The 19,644-nt window shown below is 38.4% G+C and overlaps 1 protein-coding gene across 2 annotated transcripts in view; it reads right to left on the reverse strand.

Annotated features, from left to right (window-relative positions):
• The window catches only part of gabra2b (gamma-aminobutyric acid type A receptor subunit alpha2b), a 36,914-nt gene that overhangs the window by 14,339 nt on the left and 2,931 nt on the right, over window positions 1–19,644 (reverse strand). For both annotated transcript variants that reach the window (XM_030739087.1, XM_030739086.1), the window contains exons 3-7: window positions 18,215–18,330; window positions 9,637–9,704; window positions 6,128–6,348; window positions 4,758–4,840; window positions 3,877–4,020 (exon numbers count right to left, since the gene is read on the reverse strand). In XM_030739087.1, the coding sequence (XP_030594947.1) occupies window positions 3,877–4,020; window positions 4,758–4,840; window positions 6,128–6,348; window positions 9,637–9,704; window positions 18,215–18,330 (632 nt within the window). The remainder of the gene's footprint in view (window positions 1–3,876; window positions 4,021–4,757; window positions 4,841–6,127; window positions 6,349–9,636; window positions 9,705–18,214; window positions 18,331–19,644) is intronic.

The following is a 19,644-nucleotide window of genomic DNA, read 5'->3' on the forward strand; positions in this document are numbered from 1 at the left end:
TGCAATGGTTCCTGCATGTTATTTATCACTATGCAGTGAATCACATTCTGCTATGCAGGATTAGCTACAGCAGGGACCTTTAACAAGAGGGGGCCCATTTCCCCAAGACAATTCATATTTTCATTCTTATTTTACTATGAGACATGATAGTTTATGTAATATATAAAACAATAATATAATAAAGATATAATATAAAAAGGATCTTGTAAACAGAGATAAATGGACATTTTTTCTTGCCTAAGTCCCACTAACTTACAATGATTTGCTTATTGCATCACATCATCTGCCGTCACAAGTCAGATTCCTTGTCCCTTCTAGCGTTCGAAGGAAAACAGCTGCCAGCCTCCTCTCATCCTTCTAGAAGAAGCCTGCTAGCCTCACCGTGCCTCGATATTTATATTCAGACTTGTGGCATATTTAGCTACCACATCTTACAACCAGTTTTTTGATCTAGTCTTTCAAGTTACATCGATGTGCTTCCCACATCTTGGACAGAAATGGTGTCGCTTTCATCTTCACTCACTCACACACACACACACACACACACACACACACACACACACACACACACAAAATCCTGCTTCTTGGCATCTGTGTTGGCGTGAAGTGCATGGCTTCTATTTTTAATCATCATTATCTTTTACTTTTGTTGCTGATTTGTGTGTTTTTTTTGTGAACTTTGTCGATGATATGCTTGTTAAAACAGTTTTCTGAAGTAATTTAACTTGACAACTGACTGTCTTGGATAGAGCATGTTTCTATTTCTGTGCATAGCCAGGAAAGCTTTAAGACAACATGCTTGTTTCTGCCACATTTCTCAGCTCAAACTTCAAGACCAGAATGAGATCTATTTAGTCCTTAGATTTTACATGTAATAGGAGAAAATGTGATATTCTTAAAACAGTATGTTTTCTTATCAAGAGTGTAACAAGAGAAAAGTCTTCAGAATAACTGTAGTAGGTAAGGTATATCTATTTTTCTAGATATATTTGGCTGATAGTAAAATGACATTTTTTGTTTGTTTTTGTAGGATGGTCTAAGGTCATTACTCTGAAAAAGAAATAAAAGTAACCTTAAAAGTTAGTCAGTGAATTTTTTTATCTTATTATGAGCATTTCCACAGAGGAAAACTTGTGAGCAAATTTGAGTTTTGACCTTCAGTATGCTAAAATATGTTGGAATAGAAAAGGGAGCAGTGCCTGAATGATGAACATTAGTTCTCACGACAGACAGGCTAAATGAAGGCATGGTAGTCAGCTAGGTTAAGGTTGCATTTAGTTACAATATGTTGACAGTGGGGGTGCTGGAACAGTAAAACTATACAATATATACACTGCAGTCATTTCTATGGGAAACTAATTGGATTGCTGAGAGTATCTAGTTATAGAAGTTTGCACTTTTGTCTCTTGTGCTAAAAAGTTGTGCGTGCACCTTAAACATTTCCAGTTATAATGCAATACATTTATTAATTAGAGGCTGATTTATCAGCGGACAAATATTACTGGCTGATATTAACTATTTGCTGATTAGCAGTTATAAGTGATTATAAATGCCCCCCCCCCCCCCCCCCCCCCCCCCAAAAAAAATAAAACCCACACAAAAAAACACAAACAAAAACAAAACAAAACAGTATAAATACCCTTTAACTATGTTACGAGTGTAGACACTGCATGTCTAAAAGAAAAAAATACTGGCCCATATATTGGATTTTTATCAGTATGGTAAATGGACTGGTTCTTATATGACTCTTTTCTACTCTACTTGAGCACTCAAAGTACTTTATACAACATGCCTCGTTCACCCATTCATACATTCTTCTCCTTAGTCCTTTCTATCAAACATTCACACTCTGATGAACACATCGGAAAGCAACTTTGGGTTCAGTATCTTGCCCCAGGATACTTTGGCATGCAGTTATTTCTATGGGAAACTTTACTGGAGCAGCCAGGGATCAAACCACTAACCTTCCAATTAGTAGATGACCTGCTCTACCTTCTGAGCTACAGCCAGCCAGTCAGTCTTAAAAATCATATATGGGTTTAACTCTATTCTTGATGACCACACCAACCCAATCCTTTAACAACCTAAAACCCTACAGAATAACATAGGAAGTTATGGTTAGGGTGCCAGCCATATACTGTATAAAAAAGATGGCCATATTTACCATCCATTTGATGCTAAATGGGACCATAACCACAACATCAACAACATGCTTCTATAAATAAGACTTGAAATTAGCAATTGAGACCAAAAACTCACCAGGAAAGTATTTTTTGAGGTCAAGTAAGGAGTGGGCTTATCTACAGACTTTTGCAAACAGAGGTGTCACCCCTTGCTTATCATTAGAAAGAACGTCTTAAATCACTTTTTTTTTTTTTTTGGCCACAGCAGCTTTTATGGGCAGTGGAGAGAGATAGGAAATGGGGGAAAGATAGTGGAAGACACGCAGGCAAATTGGCGACGGGCTGGGACTCAAACCCACGCCGCCCGCACCGCAACTCGGCATACGTATGTGGTCGCTGACTTCACTACTAAGCCACCCAGGTGCCCCTAAATCCCTTTTTTTAATATGGCATTATTTGGTCAGACATACCAACCTCAACATTTAATCTGAAATCATTTCAAAGTGCAACAACACAGCATGGTGTGAACCAAATAAAATAAACGCTAAATAGGTCACTACAGTCTGCTTTCATGACGGACTTCTGCCGCCTTCTTCTGCTTTCCTGTGGAAGGGTCATATGTAGCGTGACCCTTCTCTTTTACCCACACATCTTTGCAAATCTCCAGACAGGGAAGGACGCAATCACTGGTCTATTTAGTGAAATCAACATCAGACTCACTGTCTCAGCAACATGTTTTACTCAACTCAGGTTCTAACCTGTGACTCCTGAAGTGAGTGATGGCTAGTTAAGATAAGATCTTTTTATATATTGTACAAGAGTGTGGCTGCTCCTCTGGATCGGCCCATCATGGCAGCTGTGCCAAAGCTTTAAAAAATTTAATGCATCTCTCTGCTCTAGTCAGACAATTCAGTTTCTGTCTTTTTGTACTAACATACCAAAGGACATCTGAAGGATAGCAGTTGTTCTTGCCTCCTAGAGCCTCTCTGTTAGTGTCTCTAACAGCTAAAACAGGTACAGTATGTGTTGTTACTTCTAGTAATGCAGTTTTTACTGACAATAAAAAAAAAAAAAAAAAAAAAATCCACCCAAATAAACAGCATTTCCACCGATCTTTGTTCTCCAAACAAGGAAGAGTTTATAAAATAAAAAGGCTTGTAACTGCAACAGCTCACCTGCCATGCTGCTTTTTGGTCTCCAGCACAAGATAAACAAGGAATAAGAATATACAGAACAGTGCAGAACAACATGCCAAGTCGCTGTTATGTCAAACGATTTTCATGCAAAAGCCAGAGCTAACGTTTCTCTGCATTTTTCAAGCCAAATAAAGTGAGTAATATGAAGACAAAACTTAGCAAAGCGTGTCACTGCAGGCTTACGGCCGCCTTCTGCAACATGTAGGAGGCGGACAATCTCGACATCCACCCAAACAAGCACAAAATCACAGTTTGATTTTCACACTGAAACAGTTTAGAAGTGAGAAAGCGATTTAGGTTGCTGACTCTACAAAGTGGATGCTGTGGAAGCCACGCAGTATATCCTTACAGCTTCAGATTACTGCTGTGCTTTGTTGTCAAAGGGTGTAATAGAAATTTCCAGTTATCTGGAAACAATCTGGTAAATCTTCATTATTTTCTTGTATTTGAAAATGCACTGTTTCCTTCCTATATTAGAGACATTTTTCTGCACTCAGGAGCAGAATAAAGGTTCAAGAGGTGGATTTGATTCCCACCAGGACTCAACAGATGCTTACCTGTGCTAGATTTGATAGTTTCTTGTCCGACCGTTTGCCCAAGCAGGTCGTACTGGTTCAGGCGGGAGCTTTCTCCTTCCACTACAACAGACTCGGAGGCATTTCGAGTCCAAGCATAAGTCACCTCTGAGATTGTGTAGGCATCTAAAAAAGGGAAAAGGGTAACCCCATGGGGGATAAACTGATGAGGATTTTTTTTTTTTATAGCCAAATGAAAAGCCACCTACTACATTGTGTTTAAATTATACTGCTGCGAGAAACAAAGTCTCTCGCTCCTTGAAGATGTCACTTGTAAAACACGAAAAAGCAATCTACGCATAGTGACATTTGCCCTTTTCAGTCAGCCACAAATATTACTGAATATGGAATACAAGACCTAAGAATGGCTGACGAAAAAGGAGAAAATTTTACTTCAGTACATTCAATAATTGAAATATTCTGTCAGTCATGTTGTACTGTAGAATGTGAAATATTACAGATCACCATATAAAGAATCAAGGCATTTCAGACATGACCCACCGAGTTAGCATAATAATTGATTTTAGAACAACATTTTAAAACAGCTTAATGCAAAAAAAAAAAAAAAAATCATCCAAATGTGAAGAAGCATTAAAACAGATTTAAATTCCCAACAAAAATATTTGGATGAGCTTAGCATTGGTTTCCCCATTTTTCCCGGTGACATTTCCAATTAATCATTTATCTGCAGTGTTGTTTGTTCAAATGTGTGGTGCCACTGCCAGAAAACGGAGCCATGCTTCACTTGTTCCTTAGGCTGCTCTCTCGCCAAAGGACCAGTGAGAAAAAGGAAGAAAAAAAAAAACAAAGCAGCATTTCACTTTTGAGTTCCCTCAGGCACTATCATCATCAGAGTTACTCACAGCTGCCAAATTTTAGTGGACAGGAATGAGAGTCCATGGGGAAATCCTCCAGATGCATTGGGCACTCTGCATGCACAGTTAACCTGCATCCAATTCACAGAAAATGAAGGAGACTTTGCAAATGCATGAAAAGTATACAGCACAGATAGAAAAAATAAAAATAAACTCACAAGCCTCATGCACTATTCAAGACACTTCCCATCTGTAATGCCTTGAAACAAAATCATTCATCCTGACTGTAATCAGCAAAGCAAAATAAGCGACCAGCAGAAATGTGACACTGTAGGTTAGCTGCGTGCTATTTAAAACAATATCCAACCACTGAAAAAATATACAGTGCTTAACTAATTTATCAGACCACCTCTCAGTCTAAGGTTTATGCCACAGCTGCGCTAAACTAACAGTATTGGTAATTAACAAAATCATTTTTTTTATGTTTCTGTAATAGTTAATCCACCAGCACCCATCTCAAACATGAATTCAGTCATTTTTACTTTTAAACAAGTTTTTGACACATTCTAAAATATTTGTTGTGTTGTTTTTATGACAGGTCGTCTAAAAAAATTTGTTAAGCACTGTATTATTATTATTATTATTATCATTATCATTGCAATATTTTAGCATTTGTGTTTACTTTTTCAAATAGGTGGCAGCAAAAGGATGCTATGCATAAAACAGGAGGCATGAAAAATACATTTGAACAAATGGGATTCTGTGTTGCTGCTGCATTCACGCTTGCTTTAGCGAGAAAAGTGTTCCATTCGAGTCATTTCCCATTTTTTTTTCTCCATGTTTCAGGACAGTTTGCAGACTCTCTGGCAAAGTGTTAGCTGAGAAGATTTATTCCACTCTCCTGTCTATAAGGCAAATATGAAGCTATATCCTAAAGCCTGGCTTTGAGGGGTCCCAGGTTCAAATCCCAAACAAGGCCTCACTAATGTAATAAATTACCCAGCTCCCTAGGAGAAAAGGGAAGTAAGAATGGTGAAAAGATAGTCTTTTAGCTAGTTTGGATCACTTGTACGAATAAATCTGATCAAAGCCTATTTCCAATATTGTTTTTCCTTTTTTTTACTCGTTTCTCCAACCTGTTGCGCATATATGTCAGGGTTGGGAGACGCGTGGTAACCTGGTAAAAATAAGTGTCAGGCAGCCTTGTTTAGTCTTCCAGGCAGGCGTTCCTGTGATGATGTGACATCACATGTAAACATGAGCTAACACGCTGCTAGTAAGAGCGTCATGTTTGTCTTACAGATGTAGTCAATATTCTTAAGTAATGCTCAATAAGACAGCAAATTATATTATGCAAATGATTCCTTTAAGCTTCTCACTGTTTGACATTTTCCACAGACGTTTGTGCCTTGAGTTACCTCATGGTGTACAGCAGCGTCCCATCATCTTTGATCCTCAACAGTTTGTTAGGCATGGTCATGTTATGGGCCACAGACTTTTTCCCATTGTGAAAGAAGGTGTCCGGGGTCCAAATCTTACTCGCCATCAGGTTGTTGAGGGGCAAAATATTCATCGGTCCGTGGAATTTCAACCTCTCGTCCTTCCAGCTTTGCCGGAAGAAAACATCTATGGTGTACTCCTGAGGACAGATGAGATAAATTCATGGCTTGATCTGACTATATCATTACTCTCTTATGACTCAGTTTGCCCTTGTATTAAAATAAGACTCATTCCTGCTCAAAAAAAAAAAAAAATGCAAAACTGCACATTGTACACTGCCCTTTTTTGTGACTTCACTTGCCACTTTAAAATCTGTGGGGCTATTTGCCAAATAGCGGGTCTCCATGAAGGTGAGACCCGCACTCGCCCTGTTCCTTCACACCTTTCTGAGTTGCTGTTTTCCTAAGCTAGCTCTGAGTCCGAGATGACCCCCTTGACCTGCAATACTCTGTTGTCAAAAGACACCACACACAAGCAAGGATTTAGGGCAGAAAGCACTGCACTGTGAAATGTGTATATGTGTGAATGTTCATGTCTGTGTGATTCACGCACAGCTAGTGAGGATGAGAAGGAGAGAGAGGGAGATACATTTTCTTTTCTTCCCGTCACAGTTGCAAAGCCTGTGACATTTAGATGTCGGGATACTGAAACTGCGAACCGAAACTCAGCCGAATTCTTTAACGGTATAGCAGCGCTTATTGTAAAACGACCTGCTTTTTTATTTTAGTTCAGGTAAAGTTATAGCAAATCTAGTCAGTAAAAATGCTTAATGTAAATAGTATGGAGCAGAAAGTAGGTCAGTAAGCTGTGATACTTACAACAGATAAGTTTAGGCTCACTCTATTTGTTGTCTTTGAGTTCTCCTCTAAAACAGTCTGCATCTTACTAAATTATTAAACACACATTCATCCACCTCACATCACACTGGGAAGCATGGTCCTTTATCCTGATGTCTGTGCACACTGTAGTTTATTTTGAGTCAATCCTACATATACCATGATGTCTTAAAGTAAGCACTACAGCACCATGCATTAATCCGTGACAGGAATAGTGCCTCTAATATTACTCCTTTTTGCTAGCAGCCAAATTGAAGCTATTTTAGGGAATAGGAACTTTTAGGTTGTTTTCTTTTTTTTTTTGGTCATAAATATACTGTTATAGTGGCGGATACTCATATCAAACATGGCTAAAGTTTATATATATAGCGAGATCAGTGACTTTAGACTGTTCAGAAATAAAATTTTTTCTGAACAGTCTCAATGACGTCAACCGAATTTCCTTATATGGTCAAAAAAAAAGACCATATAAGGAAATTATATGCTACTTCATAGAGGACGGTTTTGTCAATAGAACCCAGTATGAATATTTCTAATTCTACTCTTGCTGTTTTTCTACATGTAAAAGCAATTAATGGTAACAGTAGGCCAATGATCTAGGTCGTATTACTTATTCATCGTAGTTTATGGCTCAGTCACACTAGAGTAAAACTAGGACAACACTGCAACTATAAAAGGAATTTGGTGGTTGCCCGGTGAGGGCACTGAAATTTTTGCTGTCAGAGACTGACTGCAAGTAGCTGCAGCTATCCTCTGTTGGTAGGCAACCTGTCTCCAAACAGTTGCAGTCCAGCGGAGATTGACTGCAATCACTCTCAGACAGACTGGTTATTTTGCAATTACATCACCATCCTGTGTTGACTACATTACTAACTGTGAAGGAATTTCTGAATTTCTGCTTCAAATCTATGAGGTTCTGGCTGGACTCAGAAATTTGTATTAACTACTTATGTTTAGGATATGTTGATGGCAACAGATTTGCAGCTATACAGCTCTCTAATCTTTTCTTGTGCTTTCTAGTGTTTAACAAATTTATTAGACCACCTGTCATCAAAAGCAAGAAAACACATATTTTAGAAATCTGTCAAAACCCTGTTTAAAACTAAAAAAATAATAAATGTTTCTTATTAGGCAAATACCAAACTGAATTCACTTGTTTATGCCCAGTTTTGAGCCGGCACACTGGACTTCTTTGTCCAGCCTAATCTAAGGCATAAACCTTAGACTGGGTGGTGGTCTAATAAATTTAAGTTTGTTTATTTTGTTTTTTACCATGAATCACACAAAGCTACTCTGCCCAGAAAAAATAAATAAATAAAATATGACATTGTAAATGAGAATAATCATTTTCTACTTCATTTTATTATTTTCTTTTACTTTCAGTGGACCTTCTATAAATCTTACAAGGTGTCACCTCAGCAATCATCTGAATTGCTCTACAGTATCTGAAGAAAGCAGTCAGATCAGATGAGAATATTTCTCATTTTTTATGAGGCAAATATTTCTCAGAGGAGCCTGAAATAAATAATACATTTTAAACTAAGTAACATGTTTCCATGCCTGAATCTAAATGATGATTTTAAATTCTGACCTAGCAGTGACTTACTCCTTGGGGTTATAAGCGAGGTCATCAGTGCCGGCCTCTGCCAGTGAAACTGAAGGAAAGGATGTTTTCCTTTGAGCTGTTTGTCTGTCTCTCCATCTGTTTATTCTCAAGATGTTTTTAGAAAGAGACATCAGAAATGATTTGGCTGACAGATCACCCTCTGGGCCAATTAGCTGATGAAATGTGGGTGGTGATCTAGATCTGGGATTTTGGCCATAATATAAAAATAAATAAATAATTTTTACCCATAAAGATTTATTACGTGGTGTCTTAGTCCTGCTCCCTATACGTTCTGGTTCATGTTTGGCTAAGAGCCACCTTGTTTGCATATTTTTCAGGGGCCACTGTATTGAACTTAACTGTTGAATTGATAAATTAATCACTTGGAAAATGAGCCGTCAGCAATTGGAGGGAAGCTGATGATACGATGTGAAGGTGGCCGCATGTTTCAGAATGATAAACAGGAAAGCCCAGGATAAACAAAGGAGAGACTTGAATAACAAGAAGACTTTCAATAATTTATGAGATGAAAATTGTCAGATGAATAGACATCGTGACATAGTGAGGAATACTCATCCTACTTCAGTACTGTAGTGTGTGTGTGTGTGTGTGTTTGAGGGGAAGACATAATGGAAGTAAAATAAATCAAAAGAAGTATAATTTCTTCCTTCAAGCCAGGGGTGGCCAACTCTGGGCCTCAAGAGCTGGTGTCCCGCAGGTTTTAGATGTGTCCCTGATCCAACACACCAAATGTTTGAATTACCTCCTCAGTATGCAGTTAAGTTCTCCAGATTCCTGCTAATGACTTCTATATGTAATTTAGGTGTGTTGGATCAGGAACACATCTAAAACCTGCAGGACACCGGCTCTCGAGGCCTGGAGTTGGCCACCCCTGCTTTAAGCATAAGCAGGATGTGAGACATACAGTATATTACAGAGAAATCACAGGAAACACAGTAAATAAATGCCAATAAACTGCACTCACCATGTCTGTGTCTGAAACTGGTCCAAAGCTGGTAACATAGATGTTTGTTTTCACCTCAGTTACCCTGTCTGGATCAGAGAAAACAGTTACAGGCATCAAGACACAAACAAATAATGTTTACACTGACATTTCAATTAATTTCCTTTCTTTGGTTTTAAGTACTGATTGAGACATTTGCCAGACATCCTCTGCTAAAACTTTCTATTGCGTGAGTTGATTTACAGAGTATAAAACACAGTTTTTGATCAATCTATAATCTTTTTTCTGCACTTTCAGTAAAAGATACTCAGTGTATTTATACTCTGTAATTCTCTCTTTAAATCCTAGTGGAGTAATTTCTGGGCTGGAGCCATAGTGCCATATGCACAGAGATCTTACACTTTATCAGAGCATTATTAAGTTAATGCTTTTGCAGACCAAAAATGGCATACTGCTGCAGCCCCACATTAAAGCCAATTACTAAACTAAACTTGGGGTGGCTTTTATTGTGAAACAGTTGCAGAAATAATAATTTGTTGTAGTTACCGTATTTTCCGGACTATAGAGCGCACCATACTATAAGCCGCACCTACAAATTTTTTGGAAAAAACTGGAAACGTACATATATAAGCCGCACCGGGCTATAAGCCGCTGGTATCTCCGCCGCTCTCGGTTTTCCACAATTACTCGGCACTCAGCAGAGGGGGACAGACAACCCCAAATTTGAGTTATAACAAGTCAATTCACCATTGATTCGTTCACGCCGAGCTTACGTGCAGCGGCTCTATTTCCCTCCTGTAGTGCCAGGTCGATAGCCCTCAACTTAAAAGCGGCATCATAGGAAGTTCTTTTTGTGGTTTCCATGATGAGGGAGTTTGAAAAAAATCTCTTTTGTGCCTGCTGCTAGCACTTGTTGGCGCTTTCTTCTTTGATTTCCAACTTTGACGGCCCATGATTCATATCCTGCTAAAGAGCCCCCTGGTGGTTAAAGAAAAATCCACAGAAACGCCGCACCGGGCTATAAGCCGCATGGTTCAAAACGTGGGAAAAAAGTAGCGGCTTATAGTCCGAAAAATACGGTAGTTACATTACCATACAGACACAACTATACTGTGTGCAAAGTCACCTCGCCTGCAGTCATGGTAAAAAGAAAGTTTACCCTCTTTCAACTCTAAGCTTTTGTGCATCAGGACATAATAAAAATAATCTCACCAGATCGATTAGAAAATTAGATTTCTACAACAATTTCCACAATTAGAAACAGGCTGAACTAGTTTGTTTGGAAGGGTTGCCAGGAAGAAGCCTCTTCTCTCTAAAAAGAACACGGCAGGACAGCTTAGGTTTTCAAAGCTGCAACTGAACAAACCACAACACTTCTCAAACAATGACTGCTGGACAGACGAGACCAAAGTGGAGATGTTTGGCCATAATGCACTGCAGAGCAGCACAAACACCTCATACCAACTTTTGGCACGGTGGTGGAAGGGTAATGATTTGTGTGCATTTTGCAGCCACAAGGGCTGGGCACCTTCGACAAACTCCATACCAAAGTATTGTAGTGTCAAATGTGAGGCCAAAATGGGCCACACAACAGGACAATAATCCCAACACAGCAGCAAATTCACAACTGAATGGCTAAACATGAAAATGATCAAGATGCACAATCAGTCACCACAACCTGAAATGCTGTGGTGGGACCTGAAGAGAGCTGTGTGTAAACGAATGCCCACAACGTTCAACAACCTGAAGCAATTTTGTAAAGAATAGTGAGACAAAATTCCTCCACAATGATGTGAGAGACTGATAAAGACATACTGAAAATGATTACTTAAAAGTTATTGCTGCTAAAGGTGGTTCGGCAAGCTAATGAATCACGGGGTTTACTTCGTTTTTACATACACTGCTTATATAATTTGGCTACGTTTTTATAAATAATGACATGATGTAACATGTCATGTATTTTTGCTCAGGTTGTTTTAACCTCACTTTAAGACCTGGTAGGAACCAGGTGATTTTTCTTTAATTATGTCCTGTTATGTAAAACATTAGAAATGAAAGAAGATGTAATTTTCTTTTTCACATAACTGTATACATGACCTTTGAACAGCGACTTATGTCTAACTCCTGTAAGATTACATTTATTGAACCAAAGCATACATGTAAGTTAAAATTTGACCTAAATGTTCACAGTTATGGAAAAGCCAAGCCTCTCATGTTTCCTGTCCCAGTGATAATGTCCAACTGCATCAGCACTCCTGCATCAGGTCAGTTTGCTCTCGCTACACTCAGACTCGTTTAAAAATTTACTGAAGATAAATCTCTTGTGCTTGTTCGATTCAAAAAGCGTCCATGTTTCATACCACACTCTGTTCTACACAGTAAACAGCATCTTGCATACAACCTAAAAAATTATTCATTTTAAGTAAAGCCCTCTCATGCACAGCAAGGTGAGCTGCTGTCCACGTCCCTCCGAGACATATTATAGAAATGGTCGATAACAGAGCCCATAGTTTACAGTTGTTGACTGTTTTGTCTTTAATTACACAGTACCAATCAGGTTACCACCATTTCATTTTCCCTGCAGGTACATGGTGTTTCCAAACTAGTAAGAGGGGTTAAAAATAGCCAAATGTTTCTCCCTTGTTGCTGATAAACATGCTTTCTTCCACTCCACCTACACTGGAGTACCAGTGGAAACCAGTAAGTGTTTTATTACTAACATTCATGCAGCTAAATTACACTATAAATCACAGGCTGTAATATAAAATATTAGCACCCTTTCCTGCTTATAGGGTAATGTAAATCAAGAGGATGTGGCAGACTGTGGAGTAATAGGTTCTATCTATTTAGCTAGACATACCACTGGGTGCACTTATTTATGTTAACCAGGCTATGGAATGTAAATAAGGTTGATTGAAATTGATCTTTTTTTTACCCTGCCACAGAGACCTTCATTAGTTTGATAGATTTTTTAAAGAGATTTCTGTCTCAGCAGAAACAATGTTAGATGCTAAATGATGTACTGCGTTGCTTTCTCTTGACACAGAATGCTGAATTTTATCATAAGGGCTTAATGTACCGCAATATACTGAGCCTCTCAATGGCTGTGGCACTATATACACTGCATAATCCAAGTCGGTTAGTCATTTGTTGTGATGGCTGAATGTTTCACCATTATACCTTACACTGATCTTGCTATTTAAGGTTAAAAGTGTTACTAACCAAGAGTCACCGTGACACAATAGGAACAAAAATTCTGAGGGAAATTTCATGAATGATAATTTGGGCACCTGACATAACAAATGGACTTAAAAAATAATTTCTGTAATTGCCAAAGTAGTATTAGAAATAGGGGCTGGTTTCATTAGCTATTTATATGTTAGAAGAATAAAGTTGTGATTTGCTTTGTTCAACCCAGAGAGATTACTGAACCTTTTTCTTTCAATTAAAGTGTTTACAATTAATTCCAAGTCATTGTATTTCTTCACTGTTTAATATTCTGTAGCCTCTGTTGTGAATCCACTCTTTTACTGAAGCGTTTTTGTTGATTTGGCATATTTACTATTGAAGCTGATGCTTTTGGTTTTGCTGGATAAAAAAAATGACACATAGTACAGTACTCCAGGCTTTCTGAAGGTCTTTCAGTTTTTCTTTGGACATTTTCAGTCCAGTCCTTATACCATTTAGAGGAATGTTTTGTTTGTTAAGCCACTGAACACTGACCTATTTGTTTTAGGTTGAATCTAATTTAAAAAAGGCAAATATAACACAGTTTGACAGGCATAAATTTTTATTTTTGCACAAACAAGGTGATTCCCAAAGAGCTGAAAATTTGGCATATCTCAGCACGGTGTGCAGTGTGTCCTTAAAAAAGATTTGAGGAAACTGGACAAATGAAAGAGAAAAGAAGAAGAAATGTTAGGCCTAAAAAAAAGGATCTACAGCAGATGAACAGCATCTAAAAGTCATGTCTTTAAGAAATAGGAAGAAAATCCAGCAAAGAGCTGACACAGGACCTGAGAGATGCATTTGAGCCTTCAGCTGATCCATACTGTTCACTGAAGCCTCATCAGAAATGGTCTCAGGGGAAGGGTGTCTGTCAAGAAGCCTCTTTTAAATAGAAAAACCTGAGGTGTGCTAAATTACACAAGAACTGGGCTGAATATGAAGCCTGGAGAACTATGCAGATCAGTACTGTATTTATGGCTCTTATGAAACCCATTGTCCCATGAGGTGAGAGGGGCAAAGATAATTTAGCTTGAAGACTCCTCCAAAGGTGGTGGCACAAGTATAACGTCCAGCTTTTTACACCTTATTTTGGGGCTAAGTCATCAAAACTTACATGAGGTATTTTCTAACTACTGATCATAATTTGGGTTTTTTTGTGGTTTGGTTTATTTATTTATTTATTTTGGGGGGGGGGGGGGGGGGGGGGGGGGGTGTCATTCTGTTTTGTATTGGATGTACTTTGAGGAAGGTGCTCGAATATAATAATAAAAAAATACTCTCTTGTCTTATTTGGCTTGGTTGTTCATTTTATATGTAAATGCAGGCTCAGTGTCATTTATCATGTCTGATGAAGGCTGCAGTATCAACAGAAAACCCCTTTAATCAAGTAAAGTCAGAGGATTTTTGCTACACACACACACAAAAATGAATAAAAGAAAAATCACAAGCTAGCATCAAAAGCCCCTCAAGAATAAACAAACACAAGTCTGTAAAAAACAAAACAAATCCATCACCAAATGGAAGCTCCACTCCATTTGCATTGTACCAGCAGAACAAATTCAAAGGCAAAACTGACTTCTTTTTCAGTAGTAGGAAACCTAGAAATGCACAGCCTTCAGGGGAAATTCGTGCTTACTATTTAAAAATATCAAGAGTGCATTTAATGCCCAAGGACATTTTATTTAAGGGAACAAGCAAAATACCTAAAGCTCATTTATCCAGCAACAGTCATAAACACGTGCTTTTCATATAATCTGAATCATTTGGTGCAGATGGGCCAGCTGAACCATGTTTAATTGGTAAGACCCAACCTGCCTGTGTTAGAGACTGTGCATTCCACTGTGCAACTATCCAAATGTCAACTTAACTCGTGCCAGTTTGAACAGAGACAGAGAAGCAGCAAAATTAGAGCGAGCATGATCGTCAGGAAATCTTCATCAAACGAGCGGCACACAAATCAGCATCATATAAAAACTGCAACATTCCTCATCCAGATTATTCCAGTGCAAATGCGAGGAAACGAAGTCAATTAACCCTCTTCACTTGAATGTCTGTCACAGCTCATGTCAGCACTGTTGGTGAAGCGTTTTATTTGATGCTTCTGTGTAGTTAAACTGAGATTTTAGCTCAAAGCAAAAAGCGCAGTTGTAGGGAAACAGGAGCGCAACGACACCACGACAGCAACGCTTTGGGACCCAAAACCAAAACAATTTGGTGAAACGCAGCAGCAGAGTTCCATAATTATACATTTTTCTTTCAAATCAGTGCGTTTCCAGAGTGGCTTTGTTCGTTTCAGTCTAGTTTCTGGTGCTTGAAAATGTTTGGTGTTAGTTTAGATTTTAATTAGTGTCAGTGTTAGTTGTTGTCTTTTTATTATTATATTTTTTTCCAATTCTAGTTTTTACACCTAGCTTTAGTTTTTAGTTTCATTTTCATTAACTAGTATAATCACTAGAGACGCACTGGTTGCACTTTGCCTTTGTTAGCGTCTATAAAGCGTCTGTGTTCAGCTGGGCGAGGCTGATTTAAGCCTCTGATTAGGTTTGTTGTTACAAACATTTTTGTCCTTCAAGGTTTAATTTGGCAAATTTTGTGTCTTCATTCACAGTGAAGAGCTTCCGTTACAGCATGCGAGTGAGTGCACGTGCATGAAAAGAATTGGCTTGTAATCAGACATATGTGTGACTGACCAGCCAGTGACCGATCTGGACTGAGGCTGATGGAAATCAGCCGATTCTGGTCCCTGGCGGGTTGATCTCTAATAATAACGTATATCTCTGAGCATAAAGTCATAGATAGGTGATAACTGTTTTTTTATTTTTTCTGTGGTGGTGGACTAATTAGTGGCAGCAGAAGTGTGAATATGAACAGAAGTGAGCGTCCTCACAGTCACAGCAATGACGATGAGGAGCAACTGTGCGTTCTCTGTTCACTTTCTGCAGCCTGGCTTGACTTCAGTGAAAGTGTCAGGAAAAGAAAATGCTGCATTTTGAAAAGAGCACTTGAAACAGATGACACGTATGAAAAAGAAATGTTGGATTTAAGCAGCTAGGATTACAACGGTCTACAAACATGGTCTAGTTACATTATCTAGATCAGAGAAAACACATGGGTTTGCATGTGAAAGCCTGTTTAGCCATCAAATTACTGTGTGTTATTTGCTCTAAATAAATTCAGGAGGCATATGCAGCCTAAACCCACACACTAATTCACTGTTAAAGAAATTAGAGTTGCTTTTTTCTTCTCCCCTGAAACCTCCCCAAGGGGAAACGTGGGTTCAACTTAAACCTCTGCCCTAGATTCATCTTCCCAATCTTTAGCATATGATCATTGCTATAAGATGTAAAATATTTCCACTGTACCTCCTGTTACATCAGGCTGTAGTTATTCATTATTTTACATTGTGTTCCTGTTATAATGTCCACACCTGTAGCTGTCCTAAACGCCCTTAATTATCGGAGATAGTGGAACATTTAAATGACTGCAGGGAGAAAATAAATTTTATACTATGCTCTGCATGTGTAATTAGCCTCTAAATAAATGACTGAATGTTTGATGATCTACGCAGGCATCAAATCCACTGGCATTCACGCCACTTTTCTCTTTTTCTCTCTCTTTCCTTGCGTTATGCTTAGACCATGAAAATTATCAAAGACTCTGACTCTTTGACCCTGAGTATACTGTATGTATGAGTGAGCTCGCTCGTGCAGCCGTGAGGAGGCGCTTTTTCAGTCGTTATGAATATGTCATAAGCCAAAGTCCAGTGGCGCGTTAATACGGTTTCCTCCCCCCCCAACAGATGAGACATACAGATCTAATGTGGAAAACATCTGATGTTATTTCTGTAGGATGATTTAGCTCCTCTGTACATTAATGGGTACAGTGTTGCAGGGTTTGTGCTCCTGTAGTGGGATGATTCAATTCAATTCATTTTTACTTTACAGTATAGAGCCAAATGACAGCAAACAGTCGTCTCAAGCCGCTTTATATTGTAAGTCAAAACAACCCCCTATGAGCAAGCATTTGGCGACAGCGGGAAGGAAAAACTCCCTTTTAACAGGAAGAAACCTCCAGCATAACCAGGCTCAGGGAGGGGCAGTCATCTGCCACAACCAGTTGGGGCTGAGGGGTGAGACAGGACAAAAGACACCCTTCAATGGTTTCTGATTTATGCTTTAATGTTTTATTTAAGTGTTTTTTGTCAGATCGCTGAGTCTGTCTGTTAAACAGGCACTTTCTCAGCCCTAGCTGTTGGTCGAGAAGCATCAGTTAGTCTAATATTTTAGTCATAGTAAATACATACTTTTTTATTGATGCAATCCTATGAATTTGGTGTATCAAACCTTTGTGAAAAATCAATATCAGATATCAAATTTATATTTTTACATTTTCAAGATCCTCAAAAATAGGATATGTACCTAAGCTTTTTTTTTTTCATACATTTGACCTTTTCCTGCACAGTTAATAAGCTGGAAGGACTATTACTGTAGGGCCAGTTGAACAGGCTGACTGCTGCCAAGCTAAAGGAGGTCTGTTCCACATATGGTGGCTCCTGGGCTGGGCTGATGGCCCCAGGAATTTGAATTTCAAATGGCACCAAATCCTGAGGGAGGAGCTCAGCTTTGGGGGTGAGGGGCCAGCTGGAAATGTGACGCCCAAACGTGCAGGATAACAGGAGAGGTGAGGATGAAGAGTGGAGCGCTGTAGCATAGATGGGATTCTTCAAACAACAAAATCCAAACGCTGCCTTCTGCTGAATGTGTGAGGCTTGTTATGCTCATAAAAATTTAAATTGATCAAACATTTAAGAAGCTCAGGAAGCTCTTTTTAATGGCTCCACTGTACCTAAAGTGTATATTCTGATATAAATATTTTAATTTTAACACTTTTTAATTTGCTCATCTAACAACATGGCAATAAATAATTTAAAGACCTTACATGTAACCATACCATGTGATTTAAGCCGCAGTGTTTTTGTAGTGTAGTGCAGCTATTAAACAGTGTTGTTATGCATCCACAGTGTCTTTCCTTCTATTGTCCATAGATACTCTCAATTTTTTTCCAGAAAAACTCAGGCAAGAGTAAAGCTCTGCGCAAGGTTAAATGTGGCCACTTTGGCTGCTGTTACTTTCCAGGAAGTGGAGGGAGTATTATATAATCTAAATGTTTTGTACACAGAGTGTGTTTGTCAGATTATTCTTGAGGGGATTGCCGCCAAAGGTTATCAGTGCTAGAAAAGCTGATGTTAAATGAAGTGTTCTCACTTCCAATGAGCCATCAGCCGTTAACAAAAAAGACACACGTGCTGTTTCGTAACAGCATCGGTTCATTTAGATTGTATAAACTGTATGTCTGCACATCATCTCCTCACCCCCGAGACCAGGCCGTAGACGGTTGTCGTATCCATCCAGCAGGCTGTCCAGGATGCGTGTGAACAGAGTGATGTTGGTTTGAAAGGAATCAGTCGCGGCATCTGCATTCGCTGATCTAGTAAGCAGAAACATGAAAACAGCAAGATCAGCTGTGGGACACTTCAACGGTAATCTGATTACGCTTTAGATTCAGTTCTTCTCAGCAGCTAAATTTATGGAAAGCGAAGGAGTCGCTATTGTATCTGGCAGAGACTACATACGTGCCCACACAGATACACACATACACCATGTTTCTCATACACATGGATGACCCAGTTTGAGCCATCTGATCTGGGAGCCAAAACACAACTGACTATGCAAATCACAGCAGAGAATCATGGTAAATAAATTCACATAATGTCCCACATTAAAGCTCTACTAAAGCACCACTGTCAACAGCTCTGGTATAACAGCCTCAGGTTATAGGCATATTGTACTTTAAGCAGTCACTGGGAAAATATAAACAATATTAATCATTTTTTTTCCATCTGTGTTTTTTTTTTTCTTCCTATTTGAACCACAATCTTTTAATTAGCTTCGCTGAAAGTGTTGGATTAATGTAGCTTTCATATTTATCTTACAGGCCAAAACAGGATATAAATATTTGATTTTTCATTTTCAAGTATAGGACGTGTAATATATATAGCCATAAAAACACAATCATATAAGAATGCTAAAATGTAGTGTATTTTTCACCTCTCTTAGCACAGGATAAAATTGATGCAAAATTTTTTCAACAAACCTTATTAACCTGGAGAGGAAACCTACAGCTAGCTTAACTATATGTTAAACTGTCAAATTTAGCCATAAACATAACATGGATTTTAGCTTTTGTGCTAACATTAGCCTGTTAGCAGTCTGATTAGCTTGCCAGTTTGGGAGCTTCCTGCCTAAAATGATATTGTAACAACGTGGTTTTACATAAATTAGATACTAGATTCAACTCATTGTCATTGTGCGCACAATATATATATATATATATATATATATATATATATATATATATATATATATATATATATATATATATATATATATATATATATATATATACACCCACCCAAATAGTGAATGTTAAATTCTTACAGTGTACAGCTCCAGTGTTTGATGTTTAAAACTGAAGAGAACATCTAACAGTACATTTCTGCAGCACAGCAGCATCTCCCACTCAGTGAAAGGAGATAAAGATTAAAATAGCAAAATGGCTGCCATCACTGGTAGCTATAGTTACACTGAGAAATAAAAGCAGCTGATTGAGCTAATTCAAGAACAGCAATTTAGTGATTTGGCATTTCTTTACTTCTTAGTGACTGCAGATATATTTGGCATTGTGTATAATTGGAGAAGCTTGCCTTTAAGCCTTTCATCAGCAATATTAACCTGTTTATAG

The sequence above is a fragment of the Archocentrus centrarchus genome, chromosome 10 (assembly GCF_007364275.1).
Source record: "Archocentrus centrarchus isolate MPI-CPG fArcCen1 chromosome 10, fArcCen1, whole genome shotgun sequence".
Classification (NCBI taxonomy): Eukaryota; Metazoa; Chordata; class Actinopteri; order Cichliformes; family Cichlidae; genus Archocentrus; species Archocentrus centrarchus.